The 21,782-nt window shown below is 47.6% G+C and overlaps 1 protein-coding gene across 2 annotated transcripts in view; it reads right to left on the bottom strand.

The window, feature by feature from the left end:
* The window catches only part of LOC134911241 (neuronal acetylcholine receptor subunit alpha-7-like), a 416,671-nt gene that overhangs the window by 352,179 nt on the left and 42,710 nt on the right, over window positions 1-21,782 (bottom strand). For both annotated transcript variants that reach the window (XM_063919545.1, XM_063919550.1), the window contains exon 2: window positions 1,751-1,890. In XM_063919545.1, the coding sequence (XP_063775615.1) occupies window positions 1,751-1,890 (140 nt within the window). The remainder of the gene's footprint in view (window positions 1-1,750; window positions 1,891-21,782) is intronic.

Here is a 21,782-nt window from a genome sequence, read left to right as displayed (position 1 = left end):
ATTTCATCCAACGCAATACACATGTAGGGCTAATTGAGCCTTGAGGAACCTGAAAGATAAGTGCCTCTTTTCCCAATAGGAATGGAAATGACAGAAGGCACTATTAAACACAGACCATAGTGTAGTATTTTTTAAAAACACGCACAGGTTTAATTCCACAGATTAAATTTACAAGATGTAAGAATAAAAACAGCATAACACAATGATTTCCATGGGTTAACACAATGGATATATCACCAAGAGGGTCCTGGCAGCCTCAGGGAAGGATGGTTAACAATGTGTTAAGACTCTCCAAAAGGCAGATTTCATGCAGGATCAACCCCCAAGCACAATGGATACGTCCGTGTGTCCCAGGATAAAATAACAGTTATAAAACAGGAGCCACGCTTAACGCGTATCGGACGGCAAGTCCTTCATCAGAAGCGATGAAGGACTTGCCGTCCGATACGCGTTAAGCGTGGCTCCTGTTTTATAACTGTTATTTTATCCTGGGACACACGGACGTATCCATTGTGCTTGGGGGTTGATCCTGCATGAAATCTGCCTTTTGGAGAGTCTGAACACATTGTTAACCATCCTTCCCTGAGGCTGCCAGGACCCTCTTGGTGATATATCCATTGTGTTAACCCATGGAAATCATTGTGTTATGCTGTTTTTATTCTTACATCTTGTAAGTTTAATCTGTGGAATTAAACCTGTGCGTGTTTTTAAAAAATACTACACTATGGTCTGTGTTTAATAGTGCCTTCTGTCATTTCCATTCCTATTGGGAAAAGAGGCACTTATCTTTCAGGTTCCTCAAGGCTCAATTAGCCCTACATGTGTATTGCGTTGGATGAAATGACCTCTTGGAAATAATCCTTCCTCGCTCTTTGCCAATTTATGAGGACTACCTTTATTTAAGGGTGATTGCATTTTTTAACATTTGATTATGTTTATGTATTATCATGGTATTTGGTGAGCGCTGTATCTATGTGTGCATATCTTTTTCTTATAAATATCTGCAGATCAATGGATCTGCAGATATATCTATAGGTGGATCTGGGAGTGTATTATACACACTGCCCGATCCGTCGTGACTGACATCACAAACTGGGTGGGCATTTACATGCATCCGTCCAGTTGAGCCGTCAATCACCGTCAGCTTGTCCAGGAGTGTACGGGCGGTCGGCTTATCGCCGGTACACACAGAATGAGGCACCAATATATCTGTAGATGATATACTGGTCATCGTGTGTGCTGCAAGGCCGACTCTATATGTCTGTGACTATGGCATTATTTTAATGCATGTTTTTCCCAGTGGGGATTGTAACCTCTGTGGGGGGGTTTCAGTCTCACTTTCTTGCCACTAGCACTGGTCTGACAACCCTGGGTCGGTTTTGTTTGTATAAATAAGGGTCCCTTCTTTTAGTGGACATCACTCAAGACTGTCTAGCGCTGGGGCTTGTTGAATATTTGGGAGTTATGCCTTTTCATTTTTTTAATTACTTACACTAGTCACTATAGCATTCTTGACTAGTTTCCCGAAATGTCCAGGAGACTCAAACATTTTGGGGAGTTTTACTTGACTCCTGGGAGAGCAAAGTTCCTATCTGAATCCCATCCGCTTTCCTAATTGCATCATCATGGCCGTGTTCCAGCTGTGTGATGCCATGACCTCTGGCATGAAACCACGGAGAGTGAAGACATGATGACACGAATCACAGGAGAATGGGCAGAACGTAACACTGCTAAATCAGGCTTGACTTACCACATCAATTATTTGAAGAAGGGAAAGTTGTAGCTCTACAAGTAATGGCTGTGAATCATTCACCACAGGTCTTTCCAGACGATTGTAATTCCTTAGAAGATCTCTGTAAAGTTTCCTCTGGTATTCACCTTGATGGGAACCTATAAATGAACAAGCGCATATTTACTTGTTACAATATTACCACAAAAATATATATATGTAAAAATATCAGAATCTAGAAATATATTCATACAACAGCAGTACAGAAAGACACATATATATAATTCAACATAATGGCTGGCTTAATGACCTCGGAATAAACTGGAATAAATTTATCTTCACTCACTAAGGGCCTAATTCAGAGGCGATCGCTGCGAGGGCAGCAATCGCACTCTGAAGCCATTTGTGCACACCCAGTGAGATGCGAAAGCATCTCACTGGTGCGATCGCCTCTGCATGATTGACAGGCAGAGGCAATCGCGGGGTGGGGTGAGGGCGTGCCATTGGGGGGGGGGGGGGGGGGGGTCCGGACAATGCAGCCATGTCTGGACCGTTGCTGTGGCGGGCTGCAGCGGCTGCGGGAGCCAAGTAACCTATCAGTTTATTTTTGCATTGCGGGAGGAAACCAGAGTACCCTGAGGTAAAGGGATCATATACTGTGCTCAAGGTTTGCGGTAGTTGGCAAACCTCATTTTATTGCTACCAGGCAGATCTTCCTGTAGACATTACTTTTGTGTACTTTGGCTGGGTGGGGAGTTGTTCTTACTGCTGATATGTTTCATCTTTTCCCACAGATTTCCTCAGGGACAGTGATTATTTAGCAGCTATAACTTGTATAGGAACATTGGGGGTCATTTCAAGTTGATCGCTCCCTGCCGTTTTATGCAGCGGAGCGATCAGGTCTCTACTGCGCAGGCGCGTCATATGGGTACACAGCGGATCGTTGCTGAGGTATGGATTTAACGAAGAATCCATTCGCACGGGCAATCGCAAGGAGATTGACAGGAAGAGGGCGTTCGTGGGTGGCAACTGACCGTTTTCTGGGAGTGTTGGGAAAAACGCAGGCGTGTCCAAGCGTTTGCAGGGCGGGTGTCTGAAGTCAGTTTCCGGGACCATAAAGACTGAAGTGATCGCAGCGGCTGAGTAAGTCCAGACCTACTCAGAAACTGCACGAAATGTTTTTGCACAGCTCGGCTGCACAGGCGTTCGCACACTTGCAAAGCGAAAATACACTCCCACGTGGGCGGCGACTATGCGTTTGCATGGCTGCTAAAAGTAGCTAGTGAGCAAACAACTCGGAATGAGGGCCATTGGGGCAGATGTATTAACCTGGAGAAGGCATAAGGAAGTGATAATATAGTAAAATAGTAACATAGTATCATTGTAATTGAGGTTGGAAAGAAGCAATTTGCCCATCGTGTTCAACCTGTGATAAACCAGTGATAAGTGCAAGGTGATAAACTCACCAGCCAATTTGCCCATCGTGTTCAACCCGTGATAAACCAGTGATAAGTGTAAGGTGATAAACGCACCAGCCAATCAGCTCAAATATGCAAATTGACAGTTAGGAGCTGACTGGCTCCTAACTGTCAATTTGCATATTTGAGCTGATTGGCTGGTGCATTGTGCCTGATCGCTGAAAGATGTATTTTAGTATGTTTAAACTGCACTGTCAATTGCATCATAGGAAACCACTTATTCCACCACTGAATTGGCTTGAAATGGAACCCCTTCTGGGGGGTAATTCCAAGTTGATCGCAGCAGGAATTTTGTTAGCAGTTGGGCAAAACCATGGGGGTCATTCCGAGTTGTTCGCTCGTTGCCGATTTTCGCTATACTGCGATTAGTCGCTTACTGCGCATGCGCATGGTTCGCAGAGCGCATGCGCTTAGTTATTTTACACAAAAGTTAGGTATTTTACTCACGGCATAACAAAGCTTTTTCATCGCTGTGCTGATCGTAGTGTGATTGACAGGAAGTGGGTGTTTCTGGGCGGAAACTGGCCGTTTTACGGGAGTGTGCGGAAAAACGCAGGCGTTCGAGTTGCAAAACGCAGGAGTGGCTGGACAAACGGGGGAGTGGTTGGGCAAACGCTGGGTGTGTTTGTGACGTCAAACCAGGAACGAAAAGGACTGAGCTGGTCAAAATGGCTAAAATTTCTATTCGCAATTCTGCTAATCTTTCGTTCGCAATTCTGCTATGCTAAGATACACTCCCAGAGGGCGGCGGCCTAGCGTGTGCAATGCTGCTAAAAGCAGCTAGCGAGCGAACAACTCGGAATCACCCCCCATGTGCACTGCAGGGGAGGCAGATTTAACATGTGCAGAGAGAGTTAGATTTGGGTGTGGTGTGTTCAATCTGCAATCTAATTTGCAGTGTAAAAATAAAGCAGCCAGTATTTACCCTGCACAGAAATAAAATAACCCACCCAATCTAACTCTCTCTACACATGTTATATCTGTCTCCCCTGCAGTGCACATGGTTTTGCCCAACTGCTAACAAAATTCCTGCTGCGATCAACTTGGAATTACCCCCTATATTTCTAGAGCATCCAATACAATATTTCCCCATTGTTTTCATTCGTCAACCCTCCTAGACTGTAATTGTAAATATGGCCCTCATTCCGAGTTGATCGGTCGCAAGGCGAATTTAGCAGAGTTACACACGCTAAGCCGCCGCCTACTGGGAGTGAATCTTAGCTTCTTAAAATTGCGACCGATGTATTCGCAATATTGCGATTACTAACTACTTAGCAGTTTCAGAGTAGCTCCAGACTTACTCTGCCTGTGCGATCATTTCAGTGCTTGTCGTTCCTGGTTGACGTCACAAACACACCCAGCGTTCGCCCAGGCACTCCCACCGTTTCTCCGGCCACTCCTGCGTTTTGTCCGGAAACGGTAGCGTTTTCAGCCACACGCCCCTGAAACGCCGTGTTTCCGCCCAGTAACACCCATTTCCTGTCAATCACATTACGATCGCCGGAGCGAAGAAAAAGCCGTGAGTAAAAATACTTTCTTCATAGTAAAGTTACTTGGCGCAGTCGCAGTGCGAACATTGCGCATGCGTACTAGGCGGATTTTCACTGCGATGCGATGAAAAATACCGAGCGAACAACTCGGAATGAGGGCCTATATTCCTTAAAATATAAGATGATTCTTATTGGCTATTTCTGTGCAGTGAAGCTGCAGTTTCCTTCCAGTGTTCAGAGTGGTGAAGAGTAACTGGCGCGGGAGGGTGACAGAAGCTACATTACTTCTCTGACAGAGACTACTTTATCTTCAGGTTAGTCTGCTGTGTGTTTCATTTTCTAACATTGTGGGGCAATGTGTGTGGGTCTTTATGGGGGTCATTCCGAGTTGATCGCTCGCTAGCTAGTTTTAGCAGCCGTGCAAACGCTATGCCGCCGCCCAGTGGGGAGTGTATTTTAGCTTAGCAGAAGTGCGAATGCTTGTGCAGCCAAGCTCTGCAAAAACAAGTTGTGCAGTTTCAGAGTAGCTCAAAACTTACTCAGCGCTCGCGATCACTTCAGCCTATTCGTGTCCGGATTTGACGTCACACACCCGCCCAGCGTTCGCCCAGCCACGCATGCGTTTTCCCTGGCACGCCTGCGTTTTTCCAAACACTCCCTGAAAATGGTCAGTTTACACCCAGAAACGCCCACTTCATGTCAATCACTCTGCGGCCGTCAGTGCGACTTAAATCTTCGCTAGAGACTGTGCAAAACCACATCGTTCGTTGTACCCGTACGTCGTGCGTGCGCATTGCGGGGCATACGCATGCGCATAAATGCCGTTTTTTGCCCTCATCGCTGCGCTGCGAAAATCGGCTGTGAGTGATCAACTCGGAATGACCCCCTATGTTTTCACAGTGTGGGGCAATGTGTGTGGTTTTTATGTTTTCACAGTGTGGGGCAATGTGTGTGGGTTTTATGTTTTTAAAAGGAAGACAAAGTGTATGGGTTTTATTTGTTCCTGTTGAGCCAATGTACAGTATGTGGGTTCTATGTTTTCCTGGGAGTGGAGAGGGGGAGGCAATGTGTTTGGGTTTTATTATTTTTTTAGAGTGAGGGTCGATGTGTGTTGGTTTTATGTTTTCCTGGGGGGCCAATGTGTGTGGGTTTTATTTTTGTTTTCTATTATGTCCTAGAGGATACTGGGGTCCATTTAGTACCATGGGGTATAGATGGGTCCACTAGGAACCATGGGCACTTTAAGAATTTGATAGTGTGGGCTGGCTCCTCCCTCTATGCCCGTCCTACCAGACTCAGTTTAGAAAATGTGCCTGGAGGAGCCGGTCCCGCTGAAGGAAGCTCCTGTAGAGTTTTCTGCATTTATTTTATATGTTTGTTATTTTCAGGCAGGGCTGGTTGGCACCAGCCTGCCTGCTTCGTGGGACTTGGGGGGGGGGACAGCCCAACCTCTTGAAGGGTTAATGGTCCCGTTCCTCGCTGACAGGACACCTGAGGGAACTATTCGCAAGCCCCCCACCACGGCGATCGTACATTCCCGCAGCATGCCGCCACCCCTAACAGAGCTAGAAAACTGAAGAGTGGTGAGTACTGAGCCGGCGTCCCGGCTAGCGGGGCGCCGGCCATTATGGCGGCTTGAGGGTACGGAGACGCACGGCTTCTAAGCGGGGTGGAATGCGTCTCTGGACACAGTACACAACTGCGTCCCAGTACACTGTACACAGTACCCATACTGGCACCACAGCCTTAAAACGGTTCTCTCCATTTTAAGCACCAAATTCCTCAGCCAGTATAAAAAAAGCAGGAAGACCGGGCACCATTGAAGGGGTGAGGCTTCACTATGAGAGGATCCAGCACCTCACCAGCGCCATTTTCCCTCTGCAGTAGACACAGACGCTGACAGGACAGGGACGCGCAGCTCCTCCAGTGTGACTCCAGATTACCTCAGCAGTACCAGGGGGTCATAGCAGGGGGGGAGCGCCTATTAGTGTACTAAGTCCCCTATCAGGGTACTTAGTCTGCGACCCGGCTAAGCTTGGCATTAGCGGTAAGGGCGCGGTGGGGGCTAGCTCCAAACAACTCTGTGTCTCCCTGAAGGGCTCTTTGTGGGTTATTTGTGCTTAACCTTTCCTGTGTGTGTGTGTGCTGTCATATTAACATTATGTCAGGCAAAGAGTGTGTTTCTTGTACCGCAGAGTGTTCCTCTTCACCAGTGGGCTCACTACTAGGTACTCAGGGTTCACAGAATAGCGGGGCTGAACCGGAATGGGTTCATTCTCTTAAGGGAATGATCTCAACCCTTTCTACAAAATCGTCCCGCAATGAGAAAGAGACACAATACTTAAAACAGACTGTGGATGAGTTTATGAACAGAGACTCAGTCCCCAAGACAGCGTCTCAATCCCCTTCCATTTGTCCGCAAAAGCGTTCTCTGGCCCATATCCTGCAGTCTGACTCTGATGCTGACAGGTCAGACATGGAGCAGGGGGAGGTGGACTCAGAGGGGGGGATGCAGCTCTGTCACAGGGAATAGAGGCTATCAGAGATGTTCTGCATATTCCTGATAAGGTGTCAGAGAAGTGTGAGGAATCTTATTTTAATGTACAAAAGAAGTCCTCAGTCACTTTTCCTGCGTCAAAAAGGAATTGAATACCCTGTTTAAAGAACCATGGGTTAATCCTGATAAGAAGTTTCAGATCCCTAAAAGGTTGCTCTCATCTTTTCCTTTTCTCTGGAGGATAGGAAAAAATGTGAAAATCCACCGATAGTGGACGTATCATTCTCTAAGCCAGGCATGTCCAACCTGCGGCCCTCCAGCTGTTGTGAAACTACATATCCCAGCATGCCCTGACACTGTTTTGCTGTCAGAGAATGCTAAAGCTGTGTCAGGGCATGCTGGGATGTGTAGTTTCTCAACAGCTGGAGGGCCGCAGGTTGGACATGCCTGCTCTAAGCTGTCACGTAAAATTGTATTGCCTGTTCCTGGTGCAGCTTCCCTGAAAGACACGGCTGATCGTAAAATTGAGACTACATTCAAATCATTGTACAGAGCTGCTGGGGTGGCCCAAAGACCCACTATTGCATGTGCGTGGATCACTAAAGTCATTGCTAAATGGTCAGGTAACCTAATTGAGGGGTTAGATTCCTTATCTAGGGGGGATGTTGTCTTACTCCTGAAGCATATACAGGACTTTATGGTTATGGTGGAAGCCATAAAGGAAATAGATGTGCTTAATGCACGCACCACCGCTATGGCAGTGTCGGCACGCAGGGGCTTGTGGCTACGCCAGTGGACTGCTGATGCGGATTCCAGGAAAGTTGCAGAAGGCCTACCATTCACAGGAGAGGCGTTGTTCGAAGATGAATTAGACAAATGGATCTCCACAGCTACTGTGGGTACGTCTACGTAACTTCCTTCCGCACCCCCCCCCCCCCCCCCAACAAAGAAGACTTATTCAGCTTCTAAGTTACAGTCCTTTCGTACGGCCAAGTTCAAGGACAAATCCAGAGGTGCTTCTACATCCTCCAGCGGCGCAAGAGGCAAACTACGCAAACCAGCAACAGCAGGTACTCAGGAACAGAGCTCAGGCTCTGCTTCCTCAAAGACTTCAGCATGACGGTGGACAGCAATGTCTGGAAGGCTGTCAGGTTGTAGGACGCCTACAATTCTTCTGTCTAATCTGGTCAAATTCATGCCAGAATCCCTGGGTCATAAATCTTGTTTCCCAGGGCTACAGACTGGAGTTCCAAGAGCTCCCACCTCACAGAGTCTTCAAATCAGGCTTGCCAGTTTCACAAGAGGCAAGTATAACTTTACAACATGCCATCCAAAAACTGGCACAGACTCATGCCATTGTTCCAGTTCCACCTCATCAGCTAAACAAGGGGTACTATTCCAACTTGTTTGTAGTACCGAAACCGGACGGTTCGGTAAGACCAATTTTGAGCCTCAAGTCATTGAACTCGTACTTACGAGTACTCAAATTCAAGATGAGTCTCTGAGAGCGGTGATCTCAGGTCTGGAGGAGGGGGAATTCCTAGTGTCTCTGGATATCAAGGATGCGTACCTTCACATTCCGATCTGGCCGCCTCATCAGGCTTATCTACGGTTTGCATTTCATGACTGTCAGTACCAGTTCCAGGCCCTGCCATTTGGCCTCTCCACGGCACCGAGGGTGTTCACCAAAGGTGATGGCAGAGATGATGCTTCTACTCCACAAACAGGGAGTGAACATAATTCCGTACCTGGACGATCTCCTGATAAAACACCGTCCAGGGAAGGTTTGCTGGACATTCATATTACATATTATAGTAGTCTCCATTATTCAAATTATGCCGCACAGTAGCGCCACTACGCCAGGTACGCCTTTTACACATTATGGCGGACAGATTCCCCTTTTACACATTACGGCAGACAACGTCCCCTTTTTACACATTACGGCAGACATCGTCCCCTTTTTACACATTATGGCAGACAGCGTCCCCTTTTTACACATTACGTCAGACAGCGTCCCCTTTTTACACATTACGGCAGACAGCGTCCCCTTTTTTACACATTACGGCAGACAGCGTCCCCCTTTTACACATTAGGTAGACAGACCAATAGATAGACAGACAGACAGATAGAATAGAATAGAATAGATGATACTTACCATCTCTCCGCTGGCTCAGGCAGTCAGGCTCCTCTGTGTGCTGGCAGCTCCGGAGGCAGGGGAGAAGGAGGAGGATGGAGCCATAGCAGCGCACTGTAATTGCCCGGGGCGCCGCTGCAGCAGTCCCTCTCCTTCGGCATTGGCTGGCCACCACCGCTGTGAATGCTGGGATGAGGGAAGCGCATCCCTGCATTCACAGCAGCGGCGGCCAGCCTATGTGGAATGAGAGGGACTGCTGCAGCAGCGCAGCCACGATTTACATAGCGCTGCTGCGGCCTGGGCCTGAGCCTCATTTTTTTGGTATGTGAATATATATTTTGACGCCCCTTAGTGGAATATATAGGGGCGTGGCTTCATGGGGTAGACGCTTATCCACGTTACACCACAGTAGAGACGCTTATCCAAGTTACACCACAGTAGAGACGCTTATCCACGTTACACCACAGTAGAGACGCTTATCCACGTTACACCACAGTAGAGACGCTTATACACGTTACACCACAGGAGAGACGCTTATACACGTTACACCACAGGAGAGACGCTTATACACGTTACACCACAGGAGAGACGCTTATACACGTTACACCACAGAGGAGCCACGGTAGAAGTAGTTATATAAAGTGTGCATGGAAGACATCAGGCACAATCTCATTACAGCTGTATTAGATACATCATTATATACTGTACAAAAAGCTAAATCACATATACCCATTCAGGCTGACAATCCTGTATTTTGCAATAATGACGCCATTGTGCAGATCACACCTTACAAATACCTAGGCATTTCATTAAAAATAGAATGCAACATAAAATGTGTCTATCATAAACTTGCTGAGTGAGATCCCACTGAAAGGGAACATCCAGGACAGAAGCACGGCAGGCAGATGACCCGTGCTCAGGGGAAAAGGTTGGGGAGAGAGAGAGGTCAGAAATGGTCCTCACCTGGAAGAGATTGTTAGCTCCACTTTGCTGATGCTGAAGGGGTTAAAGTCACCCATAGAAGCCGTACTCCTAAAGCCGAAATCGATTTCGGACCCCAGCTTATCCAGCCCGAACATGGAGAGATGCGGGGTGTAGGCGGAAGAACCTGAGGTGAGGAGTTAGAGCGGGACTCCTGTGTGCCCAGCGAGAGAGAGGATACAGCATGCAGTGGTGACATACATCCACATGGGAGGGAGGAGGCGGGGAGAGGCTCTGACAGGCAAAGGCTGTGTTCTCCGTATTGGCTGCAGCAGCCACACAGAAGGAATCCCCCAACTCACTCAGGGGCCGCGGTCATGGCATGCGGTGGGTGGTGAGCTGTGATCGGCGCGTGGCGGTGATCGGCGGGCAGCAGATAGCCTAGTGACGGTAACTTCAGCTGCACCCTCACAGGTCCGGCACTCTACGGCTCCCTCCTTCCTCACCCCCCCTCCTCTTCCTTCTCCTCTGTTCCTCCAGCACAGGCAGCTTGTAATAAGTCAATTTGACTCATTACATGCCGCTGACTTTAGGGAATGGAGGCCGTTGCGCCATCAGTGCGACTGCGCTGTGTGCCAGGCAGACCTGGCACACATGTAGTTACGGCACTGGCGCTAAGAGCCCCCTTGCAGGCTCAATGCACTTGCTAAGTTGCAAGCCACGAGTGGGAATAGCCCCTTTGTGCCGGGATATCGTTCGCATAGTCAGCTGTCGGGATTCCGGCTTAGGTATCCTGACCGCCGGGATCCCGACAGCCGTCAAATTGATTGCATCCCCTCTGCACGTTACATCTGCCCCACCTGCAGTGCAACATGTTTTTGCCCAATAGTGGGGGTCATTCCGAGTTGTTCGTTCGTTATATTTTTCTCGCAACGGAGCGATTAGTCGCTAATGCGCATGCGCAATGTCCGCAGTGCGACTGCGCCAAGTAAATTTGCTATGCAGTTAGGAATTTTACTCACGGCATTACGAGGTTTTTTCTTCGTTCTGGTGATCGGAGTGTGATTGACAGGAAGTGGGTGTTTCTGGGCGGAAACTGGCCGTTTTATGGGTGTGTGCGAAAAGACGCTACTGTTTCTGGGAAAAACGCGGGAGTGGCTGGAGAAACGGAGGAGTGTCTGGGCGAACGCTGGGTGTGTTTGTGACGTCAAACCAGGAACGAAACTGACTGAACTGATCGCAGTTGCCGAGTAAGTCCCGAGCTACTCAGAAACTGCTAAGAAGTGTCTATTCGCAATTTTGCTAATCTTTCGTTCGCAATTTTGATAAGCTAAGATTCACTCCCAGTAGGCGGCGGCTTAGCGTGTGCAAAGCTGCTAAAAGCAGCTTGCGAGCGAACAACTCGGAATGACCCCCCAGTGTGTTTTTTGGTTTGCTAACAAACCTGAATAATCCCCAATGTGTGGGTTTTATGTTTTTTCAGTGGGGGCCAATGTGTGGGTTTTATGGTTTTACAGAGGGGACAATGTGTGTGTGGGTTTTATGTTTTTACAGTGGGGGCTAATGAGCAGGTTTTATGGTTCTACAGTGGGGGCCAATGTGTGTGGGTTTTATGGTTTTACAGGGGGGGAAATGTATGTGGGTCTTATGATATTTATTCCTGTGGGGCCAATGCATGTGGGTTTTATTTATTTTCAGCAGGGGTCAGTGCGTGTGGGTTTTATTTTTTTACAGTAAGGGCCAGGGACGGACTGGGGCTCCGAATCGCCCTGGCGTGTGTGACGTCACAGGGGGGCATGCGCACGTCCCGGGATGGACGCAGAGAGGATGTACGATGGAGAGGATGCCCTCAATACCATGGTAATTGATGTCCCGGGGGCACACGCATACACAGCGCATGGGGGAGTGCCGCAAGTCAGGGAGTGTGGACTCACGGCATGCCCCCATTACAATGCAAACACATTGAGCAGAGAGCTGGAGGCTGCGCTGCACGCGACCTTTGGTGCTCTCTAAGGGTCCGGACCAACCCACCTGCCCATCGGCCCTTCTGGCATATGCCAGAATTGCCAGATGGGCAGTCCGGCCCTGGTTAGGGCCGATGTGTGTGGGTTTTCTGCCCCGGTTGGGTGTCTAGCCCCTCCCAACCATCCTTATTTTGTCTGGACAGCTCCCATGTTCTTTGCCGTGAGGCAAGGGCCATCTTAATGTATAGACACACTAGTCAGCTGCCCAGGACCCCACAATTCTAGTGCTAGTGGCCTTCGAGCAATGGCGGGTGATGGTCACACAATCAGAGCAGCATTATCTACCTGCCTCCAGGCCTGCATCAAGACAACAAATGGCTGTCAGCATGCAGATTGGTGGATGACTGGAGTGCTGACAGCCATTCACTGTATGGAACCATGTAGAGAGGTGGGTCAGGACCGCAGGAAGTACATGTTATAACTTTTTTTTATTGGCTCTTGTGAATAGGTGTATAGAGTACCCAGTGCATTCCTTCGCCCAGGGCAAGACCACCTTGCAAGTCCCCTGTCGTGGTGTGTCATGCCACTTTTTTTTTTTTTGGGGGGGGGGGGGGGGGGACAGTAGCATGGGAATATATCACTACTTAGTAGTTTGCAAAATGTTTTTTTTTTAGCCTCTAAAGTAGACCATAGAGTCCAACAGTCTGGCCACCCCTGAAAAAATAGGCAGTCTTATACTTAGAAGCCAATCAGTGCTTAGAAGCCTTCAGTACTAAGGACAAGTTATAAAAAGCATTAAAAGTGGGTTGGGGGGAACTTACCTAAATAACCCTCCTGCTGCTTGCTACTGTTGGGATCTGGGGCATTTGAAGGGCTTGCTGAAACATCATGGCATGGAAATGTTGATCTCTCAGCTAATACACTTATTAGGATCTTGGAACTTGCTTGGCATCAAGACTCTTGGATAGGTTTGAACTGTGGTGACTGGACTTGGTGAGCGTGGAGGTGCTGGTACCAAACAGATGTGACAGGAACTTTGAGTTGCTTGGAATCATGGGGAACTCCAATACTATTGGGATGAGGCTCCTAGGGCCCTCAAGAGGGGTTTCACAAATAATAACTCCCGCTGTTCCCTTAGTACTAGATGGGTACACCGATACTTAGGGGACCGCCTGGACTTAATACCTCTAGCAGTAGGTGCTCACCCAATAGATTGAAGACCCTGAATTGTTCTGAGTGACTACTTATAGTGAGGCACATGGCTACCTGAGGTACGAGGCACAAGCTGAAACTACCTCCGTCTGAGCAGGTGGTATGTAAGCTCCCACCTGAGGAGCCAAGATTAGAAGATGGTGAATGCCAGGGTATAACTGACAGGATAGGATACCAGGCACTGACGAGCAAGAATTACGGCAGAGTATCCACAGGATTTTGACCATGAAAGGCAACAGGGACCAGCAGTTTACCTAGCATAGGAAAACTATAACCAGCAAGGAAGGAGTGTCCAGCAGGGTATATAAAGGTTATTTCATCCAATCCAGAAGCAGGCAGTGAGGAGAAAGCAGTAATTTAAAATTACGTTCAGGTGTACTGCAGCACGTCCACTGATCCCGGCTGTTTTCCGGAAGTTAACAAACAAACGTTTCCCAGGAACCAGGAACACTGTATGCGCCCCCGGCGTCCCGGTTGCCCGGCAGCTCCCAACGGGCACCATGGCCACCGCGCCAGTATTGATAGGAACCAGGCGGGAGTATGGGCAGCCGGAAGAGACGCAGCGTCCTGGTCGCCTGACATCAACCGGACCTGCTTTCGATACAGCCCATCTGGCAGGTCAGGACAACACTACGCAGTATTATACAAAGCATTGGAAAAGAGTAGGCCAATTAAACTGTCCTATCTACCCCATACTGGCACCTAGAGACTAGGAGGCACCATCGTTTGAAGATGAGGTGTGATGACCAGAAAACAAGTTCGGAAGTCCAGAGATCAAGGAGGTTTTCCCATATCTTAACTTCAATTAACTCATAGGTAATCTTTTCAAATGATGTGGCCCCTTAATGATTATTGTCTGGTAATGACATGTGATCACCATACAATGACATCCCACACTGTAGCAGAAACAGAAGAGGGCTCATACAGTAACATGCTCAATCACTCCCATTCTGGCAACAACACACTCTTGTTTATACTTGTGTATATGGGCGGATTTTCCACCTTAGTAATGTCTGGTGATCACCAGATAGTGACATCCTATGCTACATCCTACACGAGTTGGGATGGATATCCCAGCAGGCAGGATACCGGCGGTCAGAATACCAACCGCGGCATCTGATGTTCAAAATCCCGACAGGGGAAGGTAAGTATACTTACCTTCTCCCAATGGGCCCCTAACCCTCCCTGTTTGCAGCCTGAACCTAGCTCTCCCTAGTGGTGCCTAACCCTAACCCCCCCTCCCCGCAGCCTAAACCTAACCCTCCTCCCCCAGCATCATAAGCTTAACCCTCCCTGGGGGTGCCTAATCCAACTCCCCGCAGCCTTACCCTAACCTCTCCGGGCCATCGCCTAAGCCCAACCTTTACCCCGCAGCCTTACCCTAACCTCTCCAGGCCATTGCCTAACCCCAACCCTCCTCCTGCAGCCTAAACCTAACCCCCTCTCCGGGTCATGGAATCCTGACCAGAGCAGTATTGACTAAATACCCAACTTCTCCAGAATTGGTAGACAAAGACCAAAATATATCATGAAACTATTACAAGCCTCACCATGATTTGAATATATTTACAGTATATGGAGTAAATCAGTCCCATTGTAGTCCAAGTGCGTATAAAAAGTCATATACATACAGTATATCTAAATCTGCTGTGAAATTTCTATCCAGTGATTGAGAACCGTTCTAAACATAAATGTAAAAACTGCAATCAATATGACCCGGCTAGATGCATCAAGGCTGTAACTATATAAGTAAGATTTTATAGGGTGCACAATTTCCAGCATGTCCCAACTATTCCACTATGTTCCAGGTACACTTTAGAAAATGACTGACTGTAAATTAATAAAAGAAGAAACGTGTGGGGGCGTGGCTATCTCTCCCCCATATCACCCCACAGTTACCCCTGTTAGTTAGGGCACCAAGGGAGTGAGCTGCGGAGCCGGAGCACGGGCTTGCCCTGTGCTTGCGGGTTGCGGCCTTCCCTGTGAGGTGAAGCCGGGGCCTAAATTTATTACTACCCCCGCCCGAGATCACCCGCCGCCCGGCCGCTAAAACACTGCCCCCAGACTTATCCCGCCATCACATCTCGTACCCCTTGCCTGGGGAGACCTGACAGGGCAGCTGTGGAGAAATTAAGAGCTCCTGAAGGTGCAGGGCCGGAGCCGATCAGAGTCACGGAGCTCCGGTGGCGGCGGCCATTTTGGGTGTGGCGTCTGAAGGAACACAGGCGCTACACCGCTTAGAGAAGCTTGCCGGACACGGTAACAGGCAGGGGGGGGGGGCGGACGGAGATCGCTGAGGGACCTGGGGGCATCCAAAAGTTAAATAAACCCCTGGGGGCACCGCTGTGAAAGCCCAGAAGAAGTCCCTCCACACACCATTGACGGCGGCCATCTTGGAGGTGGCAGATCAGGCACATTTTATCTTATCTGCACTCTGCTGCCCCTGCTGGAGCTGTGAAAATTCAATTTCCCTATTAACACAAGGAATCCAGTCAAAATCTTTACCCCGCAGCTGCTATCTTTTATTTTTTATCTCTTACACTACATCTTATACAACCACGGAAAAGTGTGTTGTAAATTAGGACGCTCTCCCGTGGACCCCTCTCACCGTCTTCATAGATTAATGGGACCTAAGTCCTATAAATAATGTAATTTTCACGGATGCCTGACTTCCCCCTCACCCGGACCAACTGTTAAACACGTAACACACAGGTGGACCATTCTTGTTACCACTCCTTAAACGGACGTTCTACTTTCACCTGATATTATGAGCAGAGCGAACACCAGAGCAAAAAAATCAGGAGCTTCACAAGATATCTCACAACACTTCTCACGCCGGGAAAAACCGTCAGAAGCTTCGTCTCCATCCTCACCGATGCCCACCCCCATCATGGACCAGACGGATGCACCCTCAACCAAGGCGGACATCCAGTCCCTCCAAAACATGATACTAGACCTCAAGAGTTCATTTACGACAGCTCTCCAGACAGCGATCGGGGAATTAAAATCCGACATGGCGGCACTGGACTCCCGCACAACCGCGCTAGAATCACGGGTGGACCACCAACAAAATCTCCACAAACAAGTGGGAGAGGACATGAGTTACCTATCCAGCGAACTGGAACTCCTTAAGGATAAAGTTGAGGACAGCGAAAATCGCGAAAGGCGGAACAATTTACGCATCCGCAATGTCCCTGAATCTATCACAGCCTCTGAATTGGAACCATACCTCCAACGCTTGTTTCTACACCTGGTCCCGTCGCTTTCAAATTCTACCATCTCGATAGAGAGAGCCCATCGCGCCCTGAGACCTAAACCAAAGGACTCGGAGCCTCCCCGCGATGTTATTCTCCGATTTCTGTCCTTCAAGATTAAAAATAGCATAACTCTGGCGTGCAGAAACTCAACCTCAATTTTATTTGAAGACTCCCGGCTTCAGATTTATCAAGATCTGTCACCAGTGACCATTGCTAAACGACGTGATTTACGCTCTGTTACCTCCACACTGCGTGACAATGGTTATAAATATCGCTGGGGATTCCCTTTCCGCCTCATTGTGGAGATTGATGGCAAAATTTACACCATTCGCTCTCCTGATGATGGGGACAAATTGCTTCGAAAGTTGCAGCTGACTCCGGCTGCTGCCTCATAGACGTGAAGCTCCTTTCGTTTAATTTCAATGTTTTTATAACGTTTAACCTAACTGATCTTGTTCTTAATCTTGCTCAACTGTTATGTAAACCATGTTTTAGGTACCGTTCCATACACAAATGCTCATTAATTTTCTTCTTAGAAGGTTCTTGTTGGCGGACCTTTATGCCTCACGTAGCAATAAGTTGTTGTCTCGCTGTGCTGGTTGGCGGCTTGGAGCCATTGCCGTTTAGACAAATTAACGGATTGAATCTTTTTCCGAAGCCAAGAGGGCTGTCTCTGGCCGCCGACCTGTCCAGCGATCATACCATTGGTTTTATTGTTATTACTAAATGGTTATTATTTGTTATATGATCACTTATATTATCGAGTTCTACATTTAAGAATATTTTGCCCCTGAAGTAGGTCTTAGTGTGCTACACAATTGTCCGCCCGTTCTGTTTGTTAGTGGTTTCGGGTGGGGGGCGTCAGTGCTTTATCTTGATACCTCCTCCCCCGAATCTTAGGGATTAAAGTTATTAACAAGCATAGAGGGGTAATACCCTTGTCTATTATATTGCATTTGTGTCCCGCCAGCGAGCTCTCTCATTTTTCTTTTCTTTGAGAGCTCAACCGTGGCAGCCGAGTATCCTGCCTACTGGATACTACGTCTGCTTTATTCTTTTTTGTTCCTCTTTCTTCTGTTCCCCTCCTCTCTTAGACCCCGGTTACAGTACACCTGGGTATTACCACCCCTGTAATCACAGAAAGATTGATTCATTTAACTAATATTGTTCGTATACAGAATCATACACTCCTATTTTGCTCTTTTTATTTTATTTTTTATTTTTTATTTTTTTCTTCTGTCTCTCTCATTCGTATTAGCAGAGTCCGGGACCCTAGGGATCTCCAGCGAATTACCCCCTCCTCAGCTTCAATCATGCCGCTAAAGTGCCTGTCCATTAATGTCAAAGGGCTGAACACTCCTCAGAAACGCTCTCATCTCCACAGATCTCTCAAAACATTGAAAGGTGACGTAATTTTCTTACAGGAGACACACTTGAAATTAGATTCCCATCCCTCCCTGACATCTAAACAATTTCCTATGGCCTGGTATTCCAATCATACAGCAAAAAAACACGGGGTGGCTATCTTAATAAGGGGGTCCGTCCCTTTCCAATTCCTAGACTGTAAGCACGACAATGAAGGCCGTTATGTGATGGTGAGAGGAAAAATTGGACACGAGGAGGTTACCTTGGCTAACCTGTACTCTCCAAACACTGCCCAATCCAAATTCTTTCGTAAGTTTTTCCACGACCTTTACTCATATAGACGAGGTAAAATACTCGTGGGTGGCGATTTCAATATGGCTCTCACGGGCATGGACAGGTCCGGTCCCTTGCATAGTAGTCAAACCCCGAATTCCTCCGTATTACACAGGGGCATGGCCGAGGCTGGTTTGTTCGATGTCTGGCGATTCCTTAACCCGACCACCAGGGACTATACCTTCTATTCTAATCCGCACGATGTGTACTCTCGTATTGATATGTTCCTGAGTTGTGCACCCCTCTCCCGCACCGCTCGCTCTTCCTCTATAGTCCCACTTACCTGGACTGACCACGCAGCTTTAATTGCGACATTTGACATTTTTGATATCCCTGACGGTAGACCGACATGGAGACTAAACGAGACACTATTGAAGATCCCTAAGTTCCAGGACTTAATTAAAACAGAGCTTCGGGATTATTTTGCGGTTAACGTAGAAGGCGACTGCAATATAGCCACTATATGGGAAGCCCATAAGGCGGTTATCAGGGGATCCATTATCCAATTTGCATTCCGCCGTAAGAGAACCCGAGAAAACCAAATTGCCCTGTTAACGGATAATATTGCAACATTGGATCAGGAACATAAACGCACACGCTCTAAAAAAACTCTAGCCGAACTTTCTAAAGCACGAGATGAACTACAATCCCTCTTGGCAGAGAATATTGAGCGCTCGCTTCGATGGGCCAATCAATCATTTTACGATAAAAGTAACAAGGCACATACTTTATTAGCTAACCAATTACGTGCCAAAAAAGCTAACCAATGCATCCATACTATTAGACAACCTTCAGGTAACATTACCTACGACCCCAAAAAAATTAATAATATCTTCTTTGACTACTATAGGACACTCTACAACCTTGATCCCCCGTCCGACCCCTTAGCACAAGCCAACCAGGCACAACAATATCTAGATTCATGCGCTCTTCCTCATATAGACGAGGAAACTAACTCTATTCTCAATGCTGATATTTCTGCTGAGGAAATTGATGCGGCTCTGAAAACCCAGAAACCTTCAAAAGCACCTGGTCCGGATGGCTATCCGATGGTGTATTACAAAACCTTCGCCCCTCAACTCATCCCTCATATGATCTCCCTGTTTAATAAAATATTACGGGGCACACCCTTCCATACTGACTCCACGACGTCCCGCATTATTGTAATCCCGAAGCCCGGAAAAGATCCCTCGCATTGCACAAATTACAGACCCATATCTTTGATAAATACTGATCTCAAACTTTTTGCCAAAATACTAGCAACTCGTCTGAACGCTGTGTTGCCATCATTAATAGATCCTGACCAAGTGGGATTTATCCCTGGCCGCCAGGCCTCGGACAACACCAGACGCACTATTAATTTGATTCACCAAATAAACTCGGCGAAAACACCAGCGATTGCCTTGGCGCTAGACGCCGAAAAGGCATTTGATCGCATTTCCTGGCCCTTTTTGTTTTCCACTTTATCTACATTTGGCCTCCATGGTCATTTCATCACTGCAATAGAGGCCCTCTACTCCAACCCCTCATCTATGGTCCTGACCAATGGATTGAGCTCACCTCGATTTAGTTTGAAGAATGGTACTCGCCAGGGCTGCCCTCTTTCGCCCCTACTTTTTGCTCTATGCATCGAACCTCTTGCGGCCCGTATTAGACTTAATACGGACATTGGGGGGATTACAGTGGGGCAGAGCTCATACAAAATATCTTTATTTGCGGATGACGTGCTCTTGACCTTATCTAACCCTTTGATCTCTCTTCCTAATCTACAAAAAGAATTACTACTATACGGTTCCCTCTCGGGTTACAAAATAAACCACACCAAATCAGAGGCCCTTGCATTTAATATCCCACCCCAGACCCACTTGATTCTAACCTCCTCTTTCCCTTTTCTTTGGAGACCCTCGGCTATCAAATACCTCGGCATATTCATTACTAAATCCTACACCAGCCTCTACCATACTAATTTTGTTCCTATGATTAAAACGCTCACCCAAGACCTGGATAAATGGGACAGATTATTCATTTCATGGATTGGACGGATTAACGCCCTGAAAATGAATTTCCTTCCCCGCATTCTTTACCTATTTCAGACCATTCCGATAATGGTGCCCCGAGTGACTCTGACCTCATTGCAATCACTGTGCAACAAATTTATCTGGGCTCATCGTAAGTCTCGATTAAGACGAACACTGTTGACTAAGAGTGCTACCTTAGGCGGATTGGGATATCCTAACCTTCACGCTTATTTTAATGCCTGTCACCTTAATCACATGGTATCCTGGCATTCCCCTCAAGGGAACAGAAAATGGGTCGATATTGAGAATTCAATATATCAGGGCGTCCCCCTCGACTCTCTTCTATGGCTCCCCAGGTCCTGCAGACCAGCCTCGGCCTACTCAATCCCCACGATTAAATTTACCCTTGGATTATGGGACAAACTCCGCAGCACCTACAATTTATCCTCATACCCCTCACCTTTAACACCTATCTGGGGACACCCTGCCTTTCCCCCAGGCTGCAAGCTAAAAATAGCAGCCCCATGGCAATCTCAGGGTATCACGAGATTTATTCATATTAAAGGCCACTCAGCACCGACCTCTTTTGGGGATTTTCAGGAACGCCTTGGTTTGCCATCCTCGTGTCATTACCATTACATCCAAATTCTTAGCTTTCTCAAATCTCAGCTTAAAACTACCCCTTTGAAACCACCCACCTCCTTTGAACATATGTGTTTACTTTCAATTAGCAAAAAGGGGAATATCTCAACAATATACAACTCTATTCTGACCCCAGATCCCCCTGCCGTGAACCCCATGAACTAGCCTGGGAATCAGATCTCTCCCATCCGTTGGAAGATGATCAATGGGAAGAAATCAGAATGCGCATCGCTAAAGCCTCCATTAGTGTGGCACTCAGGGAAACATGTTATAAGGTCTACACCAGGTGGTACTTAGTTCCCTCCAGACTTCATTCCATTTACCCTACGACATCAAATCTGTGTTGGAGACTCTGTGGAGAGGAGGGCACCTTTTTCCACATTTGGTGGACGTGCCCCTCTATTCGCCCTTTTTGGAAAATGGTAGGAGCACTTATTGCTCAAACATGCGGACATAATCTAGACCTTTCCCGTGAAACTGCCCTACTGCATGCTCCCATACCATTGCTACCCAAAACCCAAGACAAGCTTACCATGCTACTTTGCATAGCGGCTAAATCTCTGATCGCTAAATGCTGGAAAGACCATAAACCTCCCTCTAAGGCATTACTGATGTCCAAAATGAATTATATCGCCAGTATGGAATATATTACAAGCCTGAGGAATAACACTGTGGCCCAGTTCCACAACATCTGGTCTCCTTGGTACCTCGCTCGGTCTTTATTGATGCCCGGACTATGTTG

The sequence above is a fragment of the Pseudophryne corroboree genome, chromosome 1 (genome assembly GCF_028390025.1).
Source record: "Pseudophryne corroboree isolate aPseCor3 chromosome 1, aPseCor3.hap2, whole genome shotgun sequence".
Taxonomy (NCBI): Eukaryota; Metazoa; Chordata; class Amphibia; order Anura; family Myobatrachidae; genus Pseudophryne; species Pseudophryne corroboree.
This window is presented reverse-complemented; position numbering and strand designations above follow the sequence as displayed.